The sequence below is a fragment of the Protopterus annectens genome, chromosome 8.part0 (genome assembly GCF_019279795.1).
Source record: "Protopterus annectens isolate FY-2018-M chromosome 8.part0, PAN1.0, whole genome shotgun sequence".
NCBI lineage: Eukaryota > Metazoa > Chordata > Ceratodontiformes > Protopteridae > Protopterus > Protopterus annectens.
Genome location: NC_056741.1, coordinates 1,636,638,051 through 1,636,662,266, shown reverse-complemented (window position 1 = coordinate 1,636,662,266; position 24,216 = coordinate 1,636,638,051). Strand labels below are relative to the sequence as shown.

General features: G+C 41.2%; 1 protein-coding gene across 1 annotated transcript in view; it reads right to left on the bottom strand.

Annotated features, from left to right (window-relative positions):
• The window catches only part of LOC122808522 (protein Aster-B-like), a 1,382,984-nt gene that overhangs the window by 113,056 nt on the left and 1,245,712 nt on the right, over positions 1-24,216 (bottom strand). Inside the window, exon 17 of the mRNA XM_044079476.1 lies at positions 18,602-18,709. Coding sequence (XP_043935411.1) covers positions 18,602-18,709 — 108 coding nt within the window. The remainder of the gene's footprint in view (positions 1-18,601; positions 18,710-24,216) is intronic.

Below are 24,216 nucleotides of genomic sequence, written 5' to 3'. Positions count from 1 at the left end.
TGGGCTAGTGATAGTTGATTAAATGATAAAAGGGTGGGGAGCTCTAGCCATTTTAACTGTGAGACAGCTGAACAGTGGTGAAATCTATGTGGTTGATTAGTGGCATATTTATCAATCTTATTGTAACATGATTCTAGGTTGTTGAGGTCTGATTTTCAAAGGTTTGTGTATATGAGAGAACCATACAGGAGGGTGGATAGCAGATGTGAGCAAGCAGTGGCTAGCCTGGCATTGGCAGTTAGGAATAGCCTGGCCCTGTATAGGGTGCCTAGTTTGATGCAGACTTTTTTGATAGTTTGAGCAATGTGCATATTGAATTTGAGTTCATCATCTATGGTAACACCTAAAGTTTAGTGTGGTTTGTGGGGACTATCTTGGTTCCATTTGCGGAGAAGATTGAGAGAGAGGGCTGGGAAGGTTTGGGTTTTTTGTTACTGAAAACTATAATTTTGATTTTGTTGGGATTTAAGATGAGTTGGTGTTGAGAGAGGTATGTTTCTATGTCCTGAAGAGATGATTGCATTTTAGTTGAGTTCTTGGGGTGAGGAGGCAGATCAGATAAGTGTAGCATCATCGGCATACTGTACTATGGAGGCTAGTTGAGTTGCTGAACTAAGGTTGTTTGTGAATACGATAAAGAGAAGAGGACCGAGTGTAGAACCATGGGGTACACCCATGGAGATGGGAGTAGGGGGAAAGAAAGTTTTCCCATGTTGTACCTGTTGCTGATTATAAAGATAGCTATGGAACCAGGTAAGTGATGATGGACTAAGGCCATAGGAAGACAGTTTATTAAGGCTGGTGGGATACGGTGTCAAATGCCTTGGACATATCAAGAAAGATGGAAGAAACAAACTGGCCTTCATTCATGAGCTGATGGATGCTGTTAGTGAAGGTTAGGAGGGCAGTGCTGGTACTATGTTTAGGTCTAAAGCCGTGCTGAGATCCGGAAAGGAGGTTATTGTTAAGGAAGTAGCTAACGAAAATAAAATTGCCAAAGATTCCAAAGACAACCACAAGGCATTCTATAACTATGTCAAGAATTTAAATGGCAATGCTCAGATCTTCTCTGAGCTACAACAGAATGGCATTAAATATACTGATCCCAAGGATATTGCCAATATCCTGGCAGATCGATTCGGTGCCAACGTCATCCTCCTCTCACCCCCTAAAAGGCCCATCTCAATATCGGAAGATTGCCAAATTCCGGTAATAACGGCCACACAGGTAAAAAATGCACTCTCCAAAGCTAAGAATACAGCATCCATGGGACCAGATGATATCCCAGGCTGTGTACTACATGAACTACAAAATGAACTGGCACCTCATCTAAGTGTCATGTTTAATCATACCCTCACCTCAGGCTTTGTGCCCACTGAGTGGCGCACAGCTACAGTTATCCCACTCCACAAGGAGGGATCCACCTTGGATCCTGGGAACTACCAGCCACTCAGTCTGACGAGCCTGATCTGCAAGGCCATGGAATGTATTATCATGGAACTTATAAACAAAGATATTGGCAACCTTCAAACACTGGACCCCACCTAGTTTGGGTTCGTGAAGGGCTGATCTTGTCTCCTGAACCTGACTGACTTATTCGAATCAGTATCCAGAGCCGTGGATGAGGGTAAGGTAGTCCACACAGCCTATCTGGACTTCGCCAAGGCGTGTGACACCATCCCCCACTCTGGAATCATAGATAAACTTACTAAGCTGGGCATTAATCCCTACGTCACTCGATGGGTTGCCAACTGGCTTACTGACAGAACCCACACTGTAAAAGTAGCTGACTCCAAATCCAGCTCCAGACAAGTGGAGTACCTCAGGGTTCAGTCCTGGGACTGCTCTTGTTTGGCATCTACTTCTCTGAAGTACAGGCCAGCACTAAGGGACTCTGGCTAACAAAGTTTGCAGATGACTGCAAACTGGGTGCCATTATTGAATCCCCAAATTATGTGGATACTCTACAAAAGGGCCTTACAGAAACAGATGCTTGGTGCCAGAGCCATGGGCTCAAGCTCAATGCCAAGAAATGTATAGTTATCCCCTTTGGGAAAAAACATGTACCCGTGAATTACCACATAGGTGGCAGTACACTAAACACTGAAAGTGTGATAAGAGACTTAGGGACACAGGTGGACAATGGTTTCACCTTCAATAACCACATCTCCACAACAGTCAGGAAATCCTTCTATGTGGCACACCTCATCATTAAGGGCTTTTCATCCAAAAAAAAGGAGGTCATTGTCCCACTGTAATCATCCCTCATTAGACCCATTATGGAATACAACGCCCCACTTGGTATGTACCTCTCAAGACATCTGCAACAACTAGAAAGGCCGCAGAAATACCTCACTAAAAGAATCACAGGCCTAAATCAAATGCCCTATACTGACCGCCTTAAAAAACTCCAGCTATACTCTGTCACATATCGTCTACTCAGAGGCGATCTCTGCTTGACATACAAAGCAATGTCAAACCCAGAGCTGTTGGACATGCTACAGTTAAAGAAATCCCAATCCCTCAGAGCCACATGGTCCAGGGATCTAAACTTTGTCATCACAATAAACAAAACATGCTAGAGGGATAGGTTCTTGACCCAGAGACTCCCCACACTCTGGAATAGACTTCCCATACATGTCAAGCAGAGCACCTCCTTGGCCCTCTTCAAAAGGAACCTTGACGATTGGATGGGAGAAAGGAAATTCACCCCGGGGATCACGTCAGTCGCCCTGCTAGACAGGGGTCCAGGGAAGTAAACAGTGTGGGAAGAAATAGCCAGGGAATTGTTATGGCTAGGCTTGTATAGGCCCTAGGGACGATAGCCTAGTACCAACCTATGAACCTATGAGTTGGTTGTGGATGCATTTTTCTAAGATCTTTGCAAGGGGGAAAAGGATGACTATGGGACGATAGATAGTTAGCTCTTTCAAGGATCCACCTTTGTGGAGGGGTATAATGTGAGATACTTTCCATAGAAGTGGAACATATTGTTCTTTAATGGAGGGATTAATCAAGATTAAAACAGGGAGAGCAATTGAAGGAGCGGCAAGTTTTAGGAATTAATTTGGGAGTTTATCTGCAGCTATGCAGCAAGGTTTAAGTTCGGTTAAGAGTGTCTTTAAATAGCCAGTTTGTATGGGTGGGAAGGAGAAGGGGTTGTGATTATCTGGGGCACGGGTGGGGACAGAAAGTGGCTGGATTGGTTGGCTGTCTGGTAGGGAGGTGGCGATGTTGATGAAGTGGGAGTTGATTTGAGCTGAAATAGGGTCTAGGTTGTTTGAGGTGACTGGGGGAGGGGTTGAGCTGGTTGATGGATTGCCAGAATTTTTGGGGGGTTATATTGGTGATTTTGCTGACAGGATAGGAAGCAAGTTTGTTTGTCTTTTTTGATCTGTTTCTTCGTTATGTTTCTTAGTTGTTGATAAGTTAAGAGGTCAATTTTGTTTTTGGATATATGTTAAGCTAACTGGGCTTTATCTCTACACTTCATTAGTAGTTTGGTGTCTTTGTTTAGCCATGGGAGGGGCTTAGATTTAGTGTGAACTTTTCGCGTGGGGGCAAGATTATTAAGAATTGTAAGGAAGGTTTCATTAAAGTACTGAACAGCAGCGTCTAATTGTAGGTGTTTAAGTGGTGTCCAGTCACATTGTTGGAGAAGGAGGTTAAAAGTAGTGGGGGAGAAGTTTTTCTTGGAAATAATGTATTCATAAAAGATTTTGCTTTGGGTATGCACACGTTTCATGTAAAGAAAGGTTGGAGAGTGGTCACTGAGGGTGTCAGGTAGGCAACCGGCTAGGTAACTTAGGTTAGGTTTGTTGATTAAGATCCAGTTTAATGTTGACTGCTTGTTGGAGTGTTTGCCTATACGAGTTGGGCAAGTTATTGTTTGGGAGAAACTGAAGAGATTTACAAAGTTGGATGAATTATTTGATCTGCAGGTGTGCCAATCTAGGTTAAAAATCACCAAACACAATAGTTTCTTGGGTGATACTAGAAGATGCCCAGGAAAGAAGATTTTCTACGATTGTAGGGTTGTTGCCAGGAGGAAGATAGGTGGCTATGATATTTATTGCTTTGTTTGGGTTAATTTCAAGGTTGGTAGCCAATATTTCAGAGTTTGGTAGATCAGGAGGGGTGCAGGTTAGTTGTAAGATGTTGAGGGTGTCTTTAAACATAACAGCAATGCCACCTCCTCGTTGCTTAACTTTGTCTAGTCTAATGATGTTATAGCCTGTTGTGAGAATTTCACTGTCTTTGATGTGTGGCTTTAACCAGGTTTCAGTTATCACAGTTATATCTGGGGAGTAGGTGGATAGGACAGTGTGGAATTCACTGGTTTCATTTATGATGCTATGGAGGTTTTGATTTAAAAGGAGCAGATCGGAATTAGAGGCTGTATGATAGGGGGGTAGGGATGAGAATGTGTTACAGATTGGATACAGGTGGTAGGAATGGGACCGGGGGAAGATAGTAGCTGTTGAGAGTTGATGTCATTGGGATCTGGGTTGGGATGGATGTCAGCTTGGAGTTTAATTTGTGTAATAGAGTGTGGTAGAAGATGTCTGTTTGTTTGTAATTTTGTGGTATTTGGAGGCTGGGGAGATAGGATGGTGGGTGTGTACGTGTTTGAGAGGAGAGAGGTTGTGTGATTAAAGAGTTGTGGTTAATTTTACTATAAGCATAGGATTGTGAGTGGGGTGAGGATAATGGTAGTGTTTGGAAGTGTTTGACTTGGTATGAGTGGAAGGAGGTGTAGTTTTAGGTGAGGTAAAGAAATTGGAGAAGTAGGGTGTTGGTAAGAATGGTGAAGAGGAAGTGCATGTTGTGAGGGGAGTAGAGTGGAAGAGATGAGATGAGTGGAGTGAGTAGATGGGAATAGGTAGGAGTTTAGGAAGGTGAGTGAGGAGTGGTTGGGGAGTGAAAGGGTGTGGTTTGGCTACGTATAAGTGCAATGAAAGTGGGGGTGGGTGGGAATGGGAGTAGGGCAGGGGAGCGGAGAGAGCTCGAGCTAGTGTGGGCAACTGTAGCGGGTTTGCGAGAGTCTCTGGAGCTCTTTGGTGATGAAAAATAAAACATCTCCTATGCCAGGAAAAAAAACAAGCCTGCAGAGGAGCCCATAAGAAGGTAATGTATGTGAGTCTGCTGAGAAAGAAGAGAAATAATTGGAGATAAGCCGGACGGTATATGGGGTCTCTTAAGAGAGGTAATTTGGCCTAGGGAGAGGTGTACAACTGTAAGACAATGAGGAAGGAGTAAAAATATTAAGCAAAAATAAACTGCCAATAAAATAAATCTAGGAGGAGGCGAATAGCAGAACATATGAAGGGATAAACCGGGCAGGGGCAAGACTAATTAAGAAACAAGGGTCCAAAAACTGTGGAGATAAAGGTAATAAGAAATAGTGCAAGGATGTGGCGTGGAAACAGGGTAGAGACAGAAAAATTAAAGGGCCTTACTAGTTAGTGGGTATGGGCGATTGCTGTTCCTGGTAGCATGCTTACAACAGTTTAACAAGGAGAAATAGAGCAGTTAAAGAAAACCTGACTTGTTTTAGGCATACATGACTCATACAGGACCTCACATATTACACCCCAAACCATGTCAGGGTAGAGACACACAAGTTTGGATTTGTCAAAGTGAGATTCCTGCCTACTCAGTGTAAATAACTTCTTTGAGAAGGTCACACAGCCTCTTGACAGTAGTTCTATTGACACAGCTTACTTGGTTCTGACCAAAGATTTCAATGCTATATCCCATGCTGGCATCTTGTAAACAAGCTGAAAAATAGATCCATATGTGCTGGGGTGGATATCCAACTAGCTGAAAAATAGAAACCATGTTGTTAAGCTGGCAGCAGCCTCCTCAGAAAGTTTGAAGGTAACCAGTGATGTTACTTTAGAGTTTAGTACAGGGACCCATCCTTTTTTGGCATCTACTTCTCCAAATTCCAGACCAGGTATCAGAACCTATGGTTAACTAAGTTTGCTGAAGACTACAAACTGGTCGTTATTGAGAAATTTCCCTCTGATGCCCCTTCATTATAGCAGAAACTAACCCCCATAAAGAAGTGTAAGGGAAAGGGACAAAAATTAAATGCAAAAAAGGGAGAATTTAGACAGGATTGTTGTAAACTGGGTTGTTACTGTTTTCCTCCTTTGTCCATTATATAGAAGCAGAAATCAGAAAATCTTTATGTTTAGCATATCTACACTGTCAGTGCCACAACAGGTAGCACACTTGCCTTTGGTGCAGAAACTGTGGATTCTATTCCCACACCAGACAGAGAGATTGCTGACACTGCAGTGCAGTATAAGGGGGGAGTTGCATTCCCGAGTGTGTTATCCTTTAGATGACATGCAAAACCAAGGTCCCATAAGCTTGAGTTGGAGGTAGCTCAAATGGATTTGAAAGATTCCATGGCATCTATCAAAAAGAGTAGGGGAAGTTCCTTGATGCCCTGGCCTAATTTCCCCTAGTAGTATAAATACAACCTTAGGTCTCCCCTGAAATGAGGCTACTAGCCTAGTGGGACTAACCTGGTCAACAAAGGCTAAAAAAAATAAATAACTTCTTTTGACCTTGAAAGATATTTTATGTATCCATTTTTATATAGCTTTGAGCACAGTGTTTAAGCAACCAGAAATGACCCAGAGGTTACTAACCAAGAAGACTACTTGCCTAATGTCCCTGTGCTATCAGGAAAAGCTTGAAGAACTATCCATTTACTTGCTTTCTTACAAAAGTTTGCATGGTGATCTTTTCCCTCCATTCAATGCCATGAGGACCCTATCCTTGTTGATATCCTGTATTTTTGCAATTTAAATATCTCCACTAATAACAGAATGGGAGACTTAATCTGCAACAGCATATAAATAAAATGCTCTGGAAAGGCGGACTTATTATATTATGCCTACCCCTCCTCTGGAACAAATTTCCCCCTGCAAGTTAAACACTGTAACATCCTTGAAATTAAACTTGGATAAGTATACATAATTTACTCTGAGACTGACCCGTTTTGCCTTTCTTGAAAAGGGGGGTGATATAAAACAAGGATGGATATTGGCAAGGTTTAAATGGTCTTAAGACTCATTTGTCTTGTATTTCCTATGATTCTATGGAGCATGACATCATTTGAATCAGTCTGTTTTAAATACTCTAGAAAAGGATATATGGCCAGGTATTGTAACGATATTAATACCATACTTGTAAAACTGTTAAGTATTTTGAAATAGAAGGTGGAAGCAATACTAGGATTAGCCTACTTACAATATGATTATACCAGTGAACTCACAACTTAAAAAAATCCAACTGATGTGTTTATATGGAGAGAAGAGGGAATTCCCACTAAAACAAGCAGAGATGCAGATTCTCTCTGGTAAAATTTTACTTCCTGCAGCCTTAGTGCCCAATTTAATTCAAGATAAAATCATTGACCAATATTTTATCAGTTTAAAGAACTAGGAAAGTTAGGAGAAAGCTAAGTCAAATGTACTGCTAGAAGTACATAGCATCAGTAAAGAGACAAAATGTAGGCTTAGAAGACAGAAAAGTCAAATCCATAACAAAACTTATGTTAAAATCCTGAAGAAAGGAAGTATGGGCTCTGATAATGAGTGGGAGTTTCACCAAAAGCAATTAAACTGATAAAAAAGTCAGAGCAGAGTCTGACAAAGAGAAGCCCCAAGTTAAGAATGCACTGAAGGAAACACAAACAGAATATTAGTGTCACTGTGGGATTCTATGACTGTAATAATTTTATGCAAGCACAAGTAAGCTTCACAGCATCATTTGTTACCTGAAAGGGCACATTGAGTGTTTGCATCAAACTTGGCCATGAGAAAAAAGACAAGACATATATTAGTAAATATGATATCACAATAGCAGAAAGGATTGATCCTGACAAAACTGTGGCAGAAGGGAAAAGTATTAAAACCTGGAGACAGCAGAGTATTTATGGTAAATGATTACTCACTGTACACCAGGCAGAAGAGAAGTAAATTTATCCCAGCAATCAGGGAATGTAGAGAGGCAGGTATGAGGTTCAAGCTGCTATATCTATTGGTCTTCAGAATATTCTTTCTTAGAGAATCATATATATTTATGGATGCAAAATGGGCTGAGGACGCAATAGAAGAGTATATTCAACAAAGTGAGTCAGCAAGCAGAAGAGGATTTTGCTTCTCATTCTTCTGACAATAAATCTCATATACTTTGCCAGTGAAACCCTTTCCAATATTCCAAAATAAAATGCTTGAGAGACACTAAAAAGCACAGCACCTGACTAGAGTAATTAGGAGTACTGTTGACTTGAACCAAAGTCACATGAGACATAGAGATTAACAGGGTGAAGATAGCAACACTGAAATTAGTGAATAAATGGGGGACTGCAATGTATCAGTCACACTGGTGAAATATGGCTTTGCAAGAAAAAGTGGCCGAGAAAGACCAGACTTTTTCTGACTTTCATAAACTTGTCAGTGAAGTGTAAAGCATATACCCCACTGTGTCATTAATGTTTAGAAGGACACTAAAGGAAAAAAAAAAAACAATTGTTAAGCAAAAAATGTTTGTTCTTATTAGTATTAGTATATAACATTTCATGACATAAACTGCATGTTACATAGTAAAAGAGTTTTGTACAGTGTATATCTCAGGTATTTTAATGGGAGGGGGGTCTTTTCATTGACTGTATGTAATAAAGATATTAAAATAATTACTTTTTTTTTTGTAAGAAATATTGGCTTTCCGGTATAATGAGATGAAATGCTGGGCTTGTGATTTTGGGCTTGTGGGGTGTTTTCTGTAATACTCCTAAATATTTTGCCCCATTCTATCCATGCATGGGTTGTATCAAATTATTTATGGTATGAGCCCAGTTATTCTCATTACGGGTAATATATAATTATTGACCATCGGATGGGTAAGGCCAATATGTAATCAACTAGATTAGGTTATTTTGAGCACAAAAATGGAAATTGGCTAGGCTTAAAATGATTTCAAATGGCAGCTAGCCTAGTACTTGCCTATGAATCTGTGTAAGCAAGTAGTTTTGAAAAAAAGACAAAAATGACAAACGTCATGAAAAATGCTAACTTCCTTTTATTTGCAAAGATTAGTTTTTTTTTCCCCCATTAGCAGATGTTCTCAGTGGGAGTCAAGAAGTCTGCAGCTGAAGGCAGCTGTACAATCTGTTCTGGGTGAAATTTACAGAGATTCCTTCATGCAGCTGCATAAATGTTTACTCATTGCTGACTACCTTTACATGGAGAAAAACTGTATGTATGTGTAAGCAATTAATCTTGAGAGTTCTGAGCATTCTTTGCTGACAGAAATACAACATTTAAAGGTACAATGTCAGTGAAAAATAAAGTTGGAAATTATGGGAAGTCAATACAAGATAGCAGCTTCCCAAGCAGCCTGAATACTTTAATGAATTTAATAGAACACTGTACAATTTGTTTTTATTGAAATATAGCCAGTGCTTTTTTTCCCTTAGGGCTAAAAGTTAACATTCTCTGAAAACATAAAAGCTGTATTTCATATCTGGGATGGGGAAAAAATAAGAAAAGAACAGATGCCAATCAGTGTAAATGGGAACACAGAATGCTACATGCACTTTAACATGGATAACCTTAATTTTAGGTTAGATAATTCCTGTCAGCAAGGCTGCTGAAATGGAGTAACTGTTCCCATCTGGAGGGTTAAACTTCATTTTTTGAATATGTGATATTTTTGTGTGTTTGTTCTAAGTTAACACAGGATGAGGTATTCTGAAAATGTATTTAGTTTAAGAGGGGTTTCATTAAAATAAAAAGACTTGAAAATGTGATATGGGTGCAAATGGAAATGAGAAGAAGGAAGAAAAGCAGCAGCATCTTGAAAGAAAGCAGTGGTGGCTGTATTACCCAAACACAGTACAGATCTGTCAGACCCAGTTTCATGTAGACCCATTTCAATTTTAAACCATGATTTTAAAGTGTTTATGCCTATACTAGCTAAAAGAATGACAAAGGTGTTGTCAAAATTGATAGATATGGATCAGTTTGGTTTTGAGGAGAACAGGCAAATATTTGACAACATTAACAGAACAATGATGATAAAGAGGGAAGCAGGTTGTAAGAAAATCCTGCTGTTGTTGGTGGGTTTTGATGCAGAGAAAGCATTTGACAGAGTAAGCTAGTATTCTAAGTAGGGCAATGGAAGCATTTGCATTCCCTGATACAATAATAAGGTTAATTAGGAGGACATATGAAGGATTGGAATCAAGAATTAAACTGGGTGGATTCCTCTCTGATAAGTTGTCTTTGAACACTGGAACCAGGCAGGGATGTCCTCTTGTCCCTTTGTTATTTGCTTTATATTTAGTGGCATTGGCAAAGAAAATAAGGGATTCACAAATTCAATGATATAATTTGGTATGGTAATCAAGAAATGTTGGCTTTATTTGCAGATATCAAGTTGTATCTGATGAATCCAGTAAAGACCTTCTCTCAGTGTTGTAGACCATTTTGAGACAGCTTAAAATCTTTTTGGATATAAAATTAAAGAAGACAAAACAAATGCTATAGCCATAAATTATTTACCCATACATTAGCTGGTTCAACAGTATCCACATTTGCAGGAACATACTAAGACAAAGTATTTAGGAGTATGGATTAAAAGGCTTCTGCTATGGCAGCTAAAGATATGTGGGAAGAGACTAAACAAAAATAATACAAAAACTGAGAAACTGGAAGCATATGAGCATAAGATACTAACAGCAAGATACAAGCTTAAAATGTTTTAATCCCTTTAATATACGAGTCAGGCATATTTTTATCAACCAGAGGAGAAGTTGTGGACAATAATTATAACTGGGGAAATGTATCTGGGAGGGGAAGCGGGCAAGAGTTAAAGATAAGCTGATCCTTCCAGCAGAACAAGGTGATTTAGGATTACTTGATTTGAAGGGATATTTTCAGATAGATACAGCTTATGTACATAACACAAGCAGAAGGTCATAATTCAAATTGGAAAGGGATGATGATAAAGGAATAAGAAGAGAGTAGGATTTTAGATGCTGATCCTTAATGAGAGTAATAACCTTACAGAATATTATAGTCATAAAGAAGCAGAAAATGTTCTATGGAGTAAGCCAACACAAGCCTGGAGAAATGAGATTTTTCCAATAGGGATGACTGCAAGTAGGTATATAGAAAATAGGCTGAATTTGTTTGAGATAACTGGAAAAGGAACCAAGGTACTGGAAGCAAATAAGTACAGAAAAGTACAGGGGAAAAGTAATACTGTGGGATGAGTCCAAGAAGTTGTTTAGACTGCAGGTTAGAGATTGCCTTCCCAACCAGGGATTGAAATCAGAGTACAGGCAAAGAGATAGGATAGGTGTGCCCTAACAGAAAGATTTCCTCTGGTAGAGTTTTTAGTTGAATCTAGAATAGAAGGTGCTGTGAAAATGTGGATAATTAGTATGGCTTATAAAATATTGCATGTTAACTATAAAAATCAATCAGAGAAGGTTAAAAAGATTGGGAAGTCAGAGTGGAAAAGCAATTTACAAGAGAATAATGGGAGGACAAATACATGGCTCCCAAGAATGCAAGAAAGACCAGAAGGTTTAGGATTTTTGCTTGGGATGTTTGCAAAATTAGAAGTTATGTACCTACCATAACGTTCCATGTTAGTTGTCTTCTTCTCACCTTCTTTCTTGCTGGATGGGTTCAGAGCCGATCCTCGGCTCCGACTCGGCCACTCTAAAAGCTCAAGAGCTAGTTCCACTGGCTCGAGGCTCCCCTATATCCCACAATGCTAGGCGGTAACTCCTGAGATCTCGTTTGAAAGCTAAGGCCAGCAATAAAATTCCATAAGGAACAAAGAAGAAAACTCTTCTAGGTCTGTCCTGGCTAGGGGGAAGGAGGGTGGGACGCAAGAAAGAAGGCGAGAAGAAGACAACTAACATGGAACGTTATGGTAGGTACACAACTTCTAAATGTTAAGTTGTCAATCTCGCCTTCATTCTTGCTGGATGGGACCGCGTCCCTAGCACCTTGTCCCGGGTGGCCTATCGGAACAGACTCTTGAGTACAGTGGAACCAAAGTTGGCTCAGTCTCTAGAGGCCAAATCCAACTTATAATGAGAAATGAAGGTATGGGGAGAAGCCCAAGTAGCTGCCGAACAAATCAAATCAATAGGCAGCCTGTCTTGGAAAGCTACAGAAGTGGCTAAAGCTCTAGTTGAATGAGCCCTGGGTTTGGATGGCAACCGTTGATGTCTTGTCTCATACACTAGGGTAATCAATGAAGTAAGCCATCTAGAGAGAGAGAGACTTTAGAGGCCCATTCTACTTTCTGCATAAGAAACAAACAGTTGGTCAGATTTCCTGAATTGTTTGGTCCTGTCTAAATAGTACCTAAGTTGGCGATGAACATCTTAACAGTGTAACTTTTGTTCTGACCTATTAGAATAATTTGGGAAGAAAACAGGAAGCTCAATGGTTTGATTCAAATTTGCCAAAGAAGCTACTTTGGGCAAAAAGGACGGGTTAGTACGCAAGGACACTCTGTCTTTATGAAATACCAGATAAAGGGGTCGACTACACAGAGCATGGAGTTCGGAGACTCTTCTAGCTGAGGTGATAGCTACTAAAAAGAGTGTCTTCCAAGAAAGCAACTTTATAGAACATGAAGCCGCAGGTTCAAAGGGGAGAAGAATTAAGGATGCCAGAATCAAGTTGAGATCCCATTGAGGAGGAGGATCTCTGATGGGTGGTTTGAGTAGAAAGACTCCCTTTAAAAAGGCCTTGCAGAGTCTATGAGACATGATAGAGGACTCTGAGATTCCAACATGAAAGTTCAAAATTGCAGCCAATTGAACTCTAATGGTAGATGGGGACGAACCTGCATGGAAAAGTTCGGCTAGAAAGTCTAGAACTGTTTGAATAGAAGCAGTGAAAGGATCTATATTCTTTGACTGCGCCCAATAGGAAAAACGTTTCCACTTGCTATGATAAATCTTCCGAGTGGAAGATTTATGAGAGGCAATCAAGATATCTCTAACTGAGTGAGATATCAAAGGAAGCCTGGCTAAGGTCGGAATTGGAGGAACCAAGCTGTGAGGTTCAGAGAGGGAAGGGAGTGGTGCAACTGACCCGACTGATGGGTCAAGAGGTCTGGAACTGGGTCCAGATGCCAAGGTTGTTCCAACAGATAACGGTGGAGAAAGGGGAACCAAATTTGTCGAGGCCAGTAAGGGGCAATGAGGATCATAGAAGCTTCCTGAGCGATGGCTTTCTGTATCAGCTGGGATATAAGTGGGAAGGGAGGAAAGGCATATAGAAGTCCCCGGGGCCAAACGTGCACTAGACCGTCTCTGCTGGGATGGCCTGGTTGGGGAAAGAGGGTGAAAAAATCGTCGCACTTGCTGTTTTGGGGAGTAGCGAAAAGGTCGCAGCAAGGCCTGCCCCACTTTCGAAAAACTTTCTCCAACACTGAATTGTTCAGAGACCACTCGTGAGGCATGAGAATAGCTCTGCTCAATTTGTCCGCAATCACATTGGACTTCCTGGGGATGTGCGTTGCTAACAGAAATCGCTGGGAAGAAATCGCCCATTGCCATAGTCTGAGTGCCTCTCGACATAGGGGGTAAGACCTGGTTCCGTCTTGTTTGTTGAGTTGATGTACCACACTACAGACATGTTGTCTGTTTGTATTGCTATAGTTCCCTTGGGAAGAGAGTCTTGTAGGGCTTGCAACGCTAGAAGCACTGCTCTCATCTCTAGGACGTTTATGTGCAAGTGGCACTCGAACGATTGCCACATGCCCTGGACTGTCCTGCCCTGGAAATGCCCCCCCCACCCGATCAGGGAGGCGTCCGTTGTCACTGTAGCAACCGGAGGGGGAGGGACAAAAGGTCTCCCTAGGAGGAGCTGAGGAGATGTGATCCACCAAGAGAGATGACTCTTGCACGACTGAGTTATCTGAATAGGATGGGACATTGGAAGGCTTTGGTAAGACCATTGTGTGAAGAGCATCCATTGCAAAATCCTCATGTGGAAGCGAGCTAATGGTAGGAGAGGGATGGCCGCTGCCATAATCCCTAAAACTTTCAGGATCTGTCTGGCTTTGACTTTGTTGTTCTGCAAAAGAAGAAAGACCTGTTTGTGAATGTCTGCTATCCTCTGCTCTGTGAGTCTGGCTGACATCTTGACTGTGTCTAGATTTGCGCCTATGAAAGTAATAACACGACAAGGCGACAAGACAGACTTTTTGTAGTTTATTGAAATGCCTAATGCCTGACATGTGCGAAAGGTGTAGTCTCTGGCCAGGAGTAAAAGATGCTTGGTGGGGGCTGTAAGGAGCCAGTCGTCTAAATAAGGAAACACCTGGAATCCTTGACATCTCAGATGAGAGGCTACCACTGCCATGCATTTGGTAAACACTCAGGGGGCTGTAGTGAGACCAAAGGGCAGGGCTCTGAATTGAAAATGACTGGTTCCCAGCCTGAAGCGGAGAAACCTCCTGGAGCGTCGATTCATCTTGATGTGATAGTACGCGTCCTGGAGGTCTATAGAGCACATCCAGCTGTCCCGTTCCAAAAGAGGAAGAATGGACTGCAGCATGACCATCTGGAACTTTGTTTTCTTGATAAACTTGTTCAAGTTGCTGAGATCCAAAATGGGTCTCCAGTCCCCTGTTTTCTTTGGAACCAAAAAGAATTTGGAGTAGGTCCTACCTGGTCTGCTGGCACTGGTTGAATAGCTCTTTTTGCGAGCAGCTTTGAAATTTCTAATGCTGCTTGCTCCCTTTGACTGGGTGGAACATCTGGAAGGGATTTTTTGGACAGCTTTGGAATGAAAAGGAAAGGGATTCTGTAGCCTTCGGAAATAATAGACTGTACCCACTTGTCTTGAGTTAAAGATAGCCAGGCTTTTGGGTACAGTGACAACCTTCCCCCGACTGCCTCCAAAGGTGGACAGTCGGGCAACACCTCAGGGATGCTGAAAAGGTTTGTCGGAAAAGGATTCTCGACTGCCCTGATTCTGCGGGCCCCCTCTGCCTCTGGGACGGCGTCTACCATTGTTGTTCCCCCCTCTGCCTCTAGAGGGGAATCGACTCTGTGCATCAGGCAAGTCTCCTTGAGATTGTTTACGGAAACACATATTTCCCCCCTTCTGACCTTTGGGGTAAGGTCTAGAAGGAGTAGAAAAATGGACTCTGACGGCAGAAAGAGTTTTGCCATCAGTCTCGTACCTAGTCAGGGTTTCCTTCACTTGAGGACCAAAGAGGGATGATCCATCAAAGGGGGAATTAGTGAAGGACACCTTAAAGGGGTCCGCAAAATTACAAAGCCGCATCCAGGCGTGCCTACGCAAGGCTACACCTGTACCTGCCGCTCTACTTGCTCCATCAGCCGCATATGAAAGGAGGCGCATGGAGGAGTTGGTTATAGAATTAAGAGTAGCCAGCTGAGAGTTCATCCTGTCCTGAAAACCCGCAGCTGTGGGGTCCTTCAACATTTCACTCGCTTCCTTGAGTAAATCCCTCTGAAGTTGAGTAAAATGACACAGGTAATTCAACGATCTCATAGTAAAGGTCGCTGACGAGAACATCCGCTTCCCGTACCTGTCCATTGACCTAGACGCCTTGTTAGGAGGATGAACAGGCACTGAAGGATCAGCTAACTCCTTCTTGGTAGCTGCAGCCACCACCAAAGCATCAACAGAGATGCCTTTGGTCAGAAACTCTTTATCCTTGGGGCCGTGATGAACTTAGATGGTCTACTGGGGGTGGGTTCCACTGAGTCAGAAGCCGCCCAAGCCTTCTTTGCCACCACTTGCATAAGGGGGTCAAAGGGAGGGGACACCCAGGAGGTGGAAGGGCGAGAGCCAAATGCCTCAAGGTACACTGATTCATCCTCTGAAAGGTTGAGGGCTGGCCAATTCCCCCTCTGTTTTAAGATTTCAAGGATGTCTGCAAAAGAGACATCTTCAGAGGGGGAATGAGGGGACCCTTCAGAATCCTCTAAATCAGTGTCAGAGGTGACAGACTCAGGGGAGTCAATGTGCTTCCTCTTACACTGCCTCTTCCTAGGGGGCTCTCCTGCAGGGTCAGGAGAGGCCTCGGAAGAGGAGGAGATCCCCACAGGGGAAACTTGAGGAGCTGGCTCTCTACGATCGGGGATGAGAGAGTGAGTTGAAATCACCGGAGGCACCATAGGGGGAGGGGCAGAAAGAACCGACTGGGGAGTAGAACCTGGTTCTAACACGCTCCTCATGACCTCAAAGGCACCCTGTCAGGCAGAGCCGAAGGTCTCCGTTCCGAAAAACTGAAAACCTCCCCCGGCACCGACAGTGATGGCTCCAAGGCCAATGTTGGAGCCGAACTCACCAGCGCCGAAGCACCGAGAGGGAGAGCGGGGTCGGACAAGGGTCCGATGCCACTCGCCCCCTCGGAGCCGACGAAGGAAGTCTGGCGCCGAGATTCTTCCAAAGAAGATATCGGAGCTGACGACGGAGCCGAAGACAAAGGTATCGGTTCCGACGCCACCCCAGTATCGGGTCCGAGCCGCCCCGGCTCCGAACTCAAGAGAGTCAGAGGAGGAATAGATTGAGTGGTAGGAATAGGTCTCAACTGTTGAGTCGGACTTTGAAGCATCTGGGCTAATGCCTCGGACTTAAGAAGTCGACTCACTACTCTCTGAAGGTCATGGTCCGATAACCTGGAAGACCTAGAAGAGTGGGATCTATGGCTCCGTTCAGACAACAAGGGTGATGCTGGAGCCGAATGAACGGAGCCGATAAATGGAGATCGGGACCTCTTTCTGGCTGTCGGTTCCGATAATAAAATCGGAGCCGACAGAGTAATGTCTTCCTCGGCTCCGGCCAGAGCCGAGGACACCATAGGGGCTTGTATTCGAGTTTCATCGGCTCCGGCCGGAGCCGATGTTCGAATAGCTTTAGTGCCTCCAGAAGACGGCTCAGAGGCTGGAGCCGAAGGTCTAGAAGGCTTCGAGAGTTTCCCCGATGACTGAGTCGAGGGACCCTCAGGCTTAAGTAAGCCCCTTAAAATAAGTTTATTTTTTCGCTCCTGCAGGACTCTACGGCTGAAGCCATGACAAACAGCACATGAGTCCTGCAGGTGCAAAGGTTCCAGGCAGTACACACAAGAAGTGTGACCGTCTGTCAGAGACATCTTCTGACAGCACGAGTCACACTTCTTAAAGCCTGAGACCTTTGATTCCTTAGACATATCTAAGGGAAGTGTAACACACAAGCACACACACACACACCGATTACACTTAGGGTTAAATTAACACTAATTTAAACAAATTATAAGTAATAGTAATAAAATTCCCTATAAAACACAGTCACTCACTGGGAAGGGAGGGACTGGGCCTAGGGCCCGAGGGAAATGTTTTAAGATTTTTTGGAAAAAAGGGGGGGGGGGAGTTAACGGGACTGGGATAAACTAATTTAAAACTAACTATTTATAAGAAAAATTAACTTTAAAGGGAGAAAAGGCTAAGAAAACTAGTTCTTTACCAAAAAACTAACCTGAGCCGGTAGGAACACACCTCGATCGCTGTAGCGGCAAACGAGATCTGAGGAGTTACTGCCTAGCATTGTGGGATATAGGGGAGCCCTGGTGGAACTAGCTCTCGAGCTTTTAGAGTGGCCGAGTCGGAGCCGAGGATCGGCTCCGAACCCATCCAGCAAGAATGAAGGCGAGATTGACAACTTAACATCTACTTTTATACCCCAAGCAAACTTAAAATAATTTTTCCTCTGGTAGATAGCAAATGTCGGAGGTGTGATGGGGAAGAAAGAGGTAACAACATTTTTGTTGGGAGTGTAATGATCTGGTAGATTTTAAAAATGTCCTACAGAATACTCTGTCAGAAATATTGAGGGAACAAGTTGCTGTTATTAAGAAAATGATTCTTTTGAGCTGGAACACAGGATCTGAATTGCCTAGATATCATAAGGCCTTATTAAGTTAAATTCCATTGGCTGCCAAAAAAGCAATTACTGGAAATGGAAATAAAGTCTAAAACAACTGTAACTGAAGTACTGAATATAGTAAAAGAGAGAAACTGAAAATGTGATCTTTAGAAAAGGGAAGGCACAAAGCATGAAGAAAGAAATGGAATTTGTGGGAACAATACATGCAAAACAATACTCGGGAGGAGGAGGAGTGAGGTTTAAGGGAAGGCAGGAATTGAGCAATTTATGCAATGTTGGACTAAATGAGAGTTGCTGTAAAGAAAGAAAACACACGTATGTATAATCTGTGTAAAAATGTTCTTATGGTTTGTTTTATTTTTTATTAACTTATGTATGCTTATATCTCAAACAATGATTTAATGAAGGTGTTTAAAAATGTGCATTGTCCTTTATACATTTCAGAGGTGTTTGCTACTTTACTTGACAGTCTTTGAATAGATCCTTTTGTGTTTCTTGTTTTATAATGCAATAAATCATGCTGTTGAACACATGGCTAAATAAAACATTCTGTTGAAATAAGAGCATTAATGACAAAGCAAACTTGACAATTTATGTTTCTGTTCTGCTTGAAGTACCCGTAAACAGTATCATAACATTACCTCTCCTGGAATCGTCTGCCATGCCATGATGCGAGGCTTTGTGTTGTGTATTCCAACATCCAGAGTTTGTACAGTAGCAGCATATTCAGAAACACTAACAACACCAAGCTGCAAAGACATAAGAAATGTAAACAGAGTAAGAAATCCTCTGCTGAATTTGATTCAAATTCTGATGTACCTGTCTTTGACTACAATTCTTTTGGTCTAATGTGTCACATGACAGTTTAATGTCTCACTTGTAGCTTGAACAATGACATAGACTGCCTCAAGATAAGCTACTATGCTCTCCCTTTTTTTAATGAAAGTTTTCAAATACCTAGACAAGGGGTAGTGCTGGACAATTTACAGCTTCTGGTTTTGTACCTGCACCAAGCTGTCAAAACGTTATACAGGACTTAATATATGTTGTAGTTCAGATCTGAGCACATCATTTAGTGAAAATAATGATAAATCCCAAAAGTATTTTTTATTGCACTGTCTTTGCCTCCACGCCTGCCAAATTGTGAAGCCTTTCCCCAGTCTGGAGGGGTTGTCCTCTAGGCAGACTTGGGTGCCTGACAATGAGAATGTTTTAAGTCCCTAACCCCTTCCCTTTGGTGTGGGAGAGTTGCCACTCACATCATTCTGGTGTACACCATGCCTCCTTAAGCTAGTGCATGCTTCTATGAATCTGCTGAGGAAGGCTACTACATTCCCAGCTTGGAGAGCCAAACACATGTACCAGGGCAAATCCCTCAAACATCAACACCCCACCTCAGCAGGACGGTGTAGCAGTAAGGCCCTATTCAGACCCTATGTCCTTGATTCTGTGTGTACCCACCTTTCCTATACCAACTCCAGCAAACCTCAGTGTAACTAATCATAGAAAGGTAACTTGGGTCAAACTCAAGAGCTTTCATAAACAAATGTTTCGTTAAAAAATATGTACATACTATATATAAGGCTGTGAATAAAACAGCTGCTTTAAATAGTCATGTCCCATTGTATATTAGAAGAGAGAAGTTCTACATGGTGCAGTTAATAGAATCAGTTATGCATTTAAGTGGTGTATAAGAAGAAGGCTGTAGGCCTACCATTTCAAACTGAGGTTGGCCTCTTACAGGAGGGAAATGGTTACCTGGAACAGTGGGTCTGGGTGTTATGCTGTAGTAAAAATAAGTACTCTGGATTATAACTGAGTACACCTGGACACCTTCTTACAAAAGAAGAATCTAGAGAAGCTTAATGAGGAGAGCTACTGGACTGCTATTGGCAAGTGAATGTTGTCCTTATTTTGTGGAACTTGTGAACTCAAATGTAGAAAGTGGGTACTGTGTACCACAGAGACAGTTTTGCTTTCTTTTGTCACTTCAGAGAACTGTTTATTTTGGTGCAGTTCTTCATGCTGGAGATAATGCTATTTCATTAAATGTAATAAAATGGCATGCTTTATATAATCTCTTTGGCCATGGGTGTATTAATATACAACATTGTTGGGAACAGCAGACATATTTCTGGTGTGTTTTTATGCCAAAACTATTGTTTGACCAAATATGTCCTATAGGGTGGGGTGGGCATTTCTGTATTGTGACTGACTCTCCACTCTTGTAGTGTGTGTGCTGTGTTGCTCGTTAGGGGAGTGTACCTAGATCATACCAGCCAAAACACTATGATAGCTACAGTCGAGCAACTACTTTAAGCAATAGGTAAAACTGCTGAGGATAATCTGCCTTTTGCAAAAGCTAAATTTTTGGAAAAGACAGTTCCACCATTAAAAGAGAGGCAAGGGAGGAAAGCTTTGAGGCATATTTGCTAGCCTTTAACCAGTATGTCTTGGATTGGACTGAGTGGAGTAGAATCCACTAAGATCAGCTTACTGGGAACCTTTAAAAGCCTTATTGGATATGGAAGAGTATGACTATCAGGACCATGAACAAAGTAAATATTCACAGCTTGAGCTGGTGTTAGCTGTGAGACACAAGCTCAAAAATGTTTCCTGTACGGGTATTTTCTCCCAACAAAATGGTAACATTTCAGTTATGTGATTTAAAGCATGTTCTTAGGTCCTGAGAGTGTACATACTACAAGTAAAATTACAGAAATATTAGTCACTAATAAATGTTAAAAAGGCTTTGCCTGCTTCTTTATGAAAGTGGTTGTTTCACATTGACTCTAAGGATGCTAAAAAGTATGTTTTACTGCTACAGAGACTGGCATACAATAAAGTTGTGGTTACAACTGAACAGTCAAGACCAATTGCAAAGCATGTGTCAAATTCTGGTAACAAGCAGAAACTAGAAAGTGTAGACATACTTTGTTTTAAAGAATAGCTAGATTTTGTACTGATAACATTGAGTACTATACCTGTGAAATCTTTATCCCATGTGTAAAAAATTGAGCCAGCCCAGCCAGATAGAATTTTATACGTAATTCCATGTCATTGTAAATATTAATATGATCCACAGGCTTGTGTAACAAATGTAAGAAACTGTGTTATGTTCTGAGCTTCAAAGATGTAACCACAGTTCACCCTGCTGGAAGAAACTGATGAGTAAAGCATTTTATGACTGTTTGATCTCAAGTTAGGAGACACGATGTCTGGGCTAGGAAATTCTTTCTATTGTTCTAAGACAGAGATAATTACTAGGTTTTACATGTAAAGTGTATTTTATTGTTGTGGCTTCCTGGCAGGTGCAGATTACAAAAAGAAATGCTAACATTTTAAGTTCTGTGAGCCTGGGAAACTTAAGTAGAAGTAGAAAGAATGTTGTAATCTGAAATGAATCAGCAGTAATGTGTACTATCAATTTAAGACTTTCTCAGAAAGAAAGATTGAGCATTTTGTATTTGTCTTCAGAGCTGACAACAACTGACTAGCAGTTTGCCTTGTAAGTAGAATTTAGAACATAGTTTCTCTTAGACACAGAAAGGAATATAGCCATATTAGTCTGTTTTCTTCATTTATGTCAGACTATCCTACAATATTGTTTTAAACTATTTTCCTGTGATTTCTGAAGTCTGTATTAGCACTGATGAGTATTGTTGTGTTTTTATTTAATATGTTTAAACCTTTCAACTATGGCTGTTTTGTGTAGAGATAATTTAAGATCTCAGACTACTTGCATGTATTTGATGATACTGTATAAGCCACTCCAATAGCCTTAGCACTGGGTTACACTTACTATTTGGATAACAGTAATAGCACACAGTGGAATTGGTCACCCTTTGGGAAAAGCCTTATAGTAGCTGATAAGTAGTGGTTGGTGGCAGTGATTTCTACCTTATAGTCTGGGCAGGAGGAGGCATAGCTGGATAACCTGCGCCAGCCTTCCCCGGAGTGTCTATGTGTTTGTATATAATTCATATCTCAAAGTGTGTGTGTGTGTCAGCTACTTGGGCAGGGACACGAAGCACTGGTTGGACAGAGAGGCTTTGGCTTGACCACTCGACTGAGATCTGTACCTTATAGCTGTGCCAGTAGGGAGTCTTATTGTGGCTCTGGAGAGAAAGGGAGAAACCAGCCCCAGACTGACTGGGATCTCTGTGTACTGTTAAGGGAAACTGTACTTTACTGTGTGTACTTGTTATCCTTCCCAATGTGCACGCCCCTCACTGGTGCTAGTGGTGAGGATTGAGGCTTCTTGATTACTGGGCCAGTGCATGGGCGTCACACCATGAAAAGCAGATTATTAATATACTTATGGATGACAAATTCCATCCAAGTATATTACAATAATGCTTTTGCCACTATGCTGTAAAAAAATTAATAATAATGTTCTTAGTGATAACAAGGAGCTTCAGACAGTATGGTCATACTTATAAAGGCACAATATGTTTATAAAAAGAAGACCCTTACTTTAAAAGAAGTTAAAAAATGCCAGAGAATTTCATAACCGTTCAATAAATCATAAATGCTTTCATTCACCATTAACACATGAACTTTATCTGAGCAAAAAAGAAAAAAAAAACTCCTCAAAGAATCTCTCATATAAGTTTTGAAATAGCTCCATCTTGTGGCCATAGTAAAATAAACACTGAAATACTTGGTAAAATTAACTGTATATCAAAAAATTACATCAACAAAGTTTCTACTTTCTGCTACCTAAGACGTTGTGCTAAAAGTTTTGTGCTGTAGAGTTATCAAACAATAGTTGCTTAACAGTAATCTTTCTAAACACATGCATGTTATCCAGATACTCATTATTTTCTCTTTAGTACTCTGCATTTGTGTGGTTTCTGTTCAGTTAGAGCGCCCTTATTTTGAAATACTTTGTCAGCCCCTTTAAATAATTCTTAATACTTCTTAACTATAACTCTTTCTCTTTTATTACTTCTACCTTATTTTTAAACTCTGTTTTCATTTTATCCCACTCACCAACTATAACTTTTGAAGATATTTCTACCTCCTGAATAATTTCCACCATCCATTTCTTAAATTCCTCTTTTTAACAGGTAGGTGAGAAAGCACCAGTGTCTCATTTTTACTTCATTGCCCTTCATTTTTATCTTAGTTTTTATTGGTACATGATCTGAAATAGTTATTGGATGTGTGTGTCAAAGCTTTCAATTAAATGTACTTGGTCCTGTGAAATTTACATTCTGTTTAGTCTAGCAGAGTTATTGTACTTTGGGAAATATGTAAATTTTGCTGGCGTTCCAACTACTGAATTCAGATCTTCTGTACCACATATTTTCATACATTTCTTCAGAAATCTACCCTCTTTCTTACAGTTTCCCATGTAGGTCCATCTGATACATCCACACTCAACTGTAACTATTATCCCCTGCTGAAAGCTGATTATTTCTCACAAAGTTCTCATAAGCTCTATTATAGCAGTTTTTGGTAGAATATAAATACATGTCATTGTAAATCTCCTCCCTTTCCAATAGCCCCTTGCCACCACAAAGCTACCATTACTGTCCTTTTTTCCTATTCTGTCACTGTTGGAGCTCCTCCTTCAATTAGTCTAATAACTCCTCTTTTCCTTTCTCCCTGATACTCTGCTGAATATCCATCCTGAAATCCTGTGTTTGATTTGCATGCTCATTTCTTTCTAAATGTGTTTCCTGCAGCATTACTATTTGCACTGTGTATTTATTAATATAATTCAATACTAATTTCTTTCTGTCTGTAACCTCCAAAGATATTTATGTTCCCTGATCATTTGGATAGTGTAGCCATTATGATAAAAAGCTATTATTCTTACCTATTATACATGACATTTTTTAATGTGCATTTCCAACTTCTGTGTTATATGTACACAGTAATGTTTGGCAGGCTGATCTTTTACACAATTGTTTCTTCTCATCACAGCTTGAACCTATGTCACATTTTTCAAGACTTTTTATTTGAATGAAAACCCTCAAAAAATAAATTTTCAGAACATCCCCATCCCCTATTAACTTAGAACAAGAGCACATTATATGTACAGCTTCAAAATATGAAATGTAACCCACCAAATAGGATCAACTGCCCTAATTTGGCAGTTGTAGCCGCTGGTATTACATAACCTAAAATTAAGGTTACCCATGCTAAAGTGCATGCTTCAGCCTGCGTTTCCACTTACACTGATTGCTGTGTGTTCTTTTCTTACCTCTGTTCCCCTCCCAGACATAAAAATCAGCTTGTATACTTT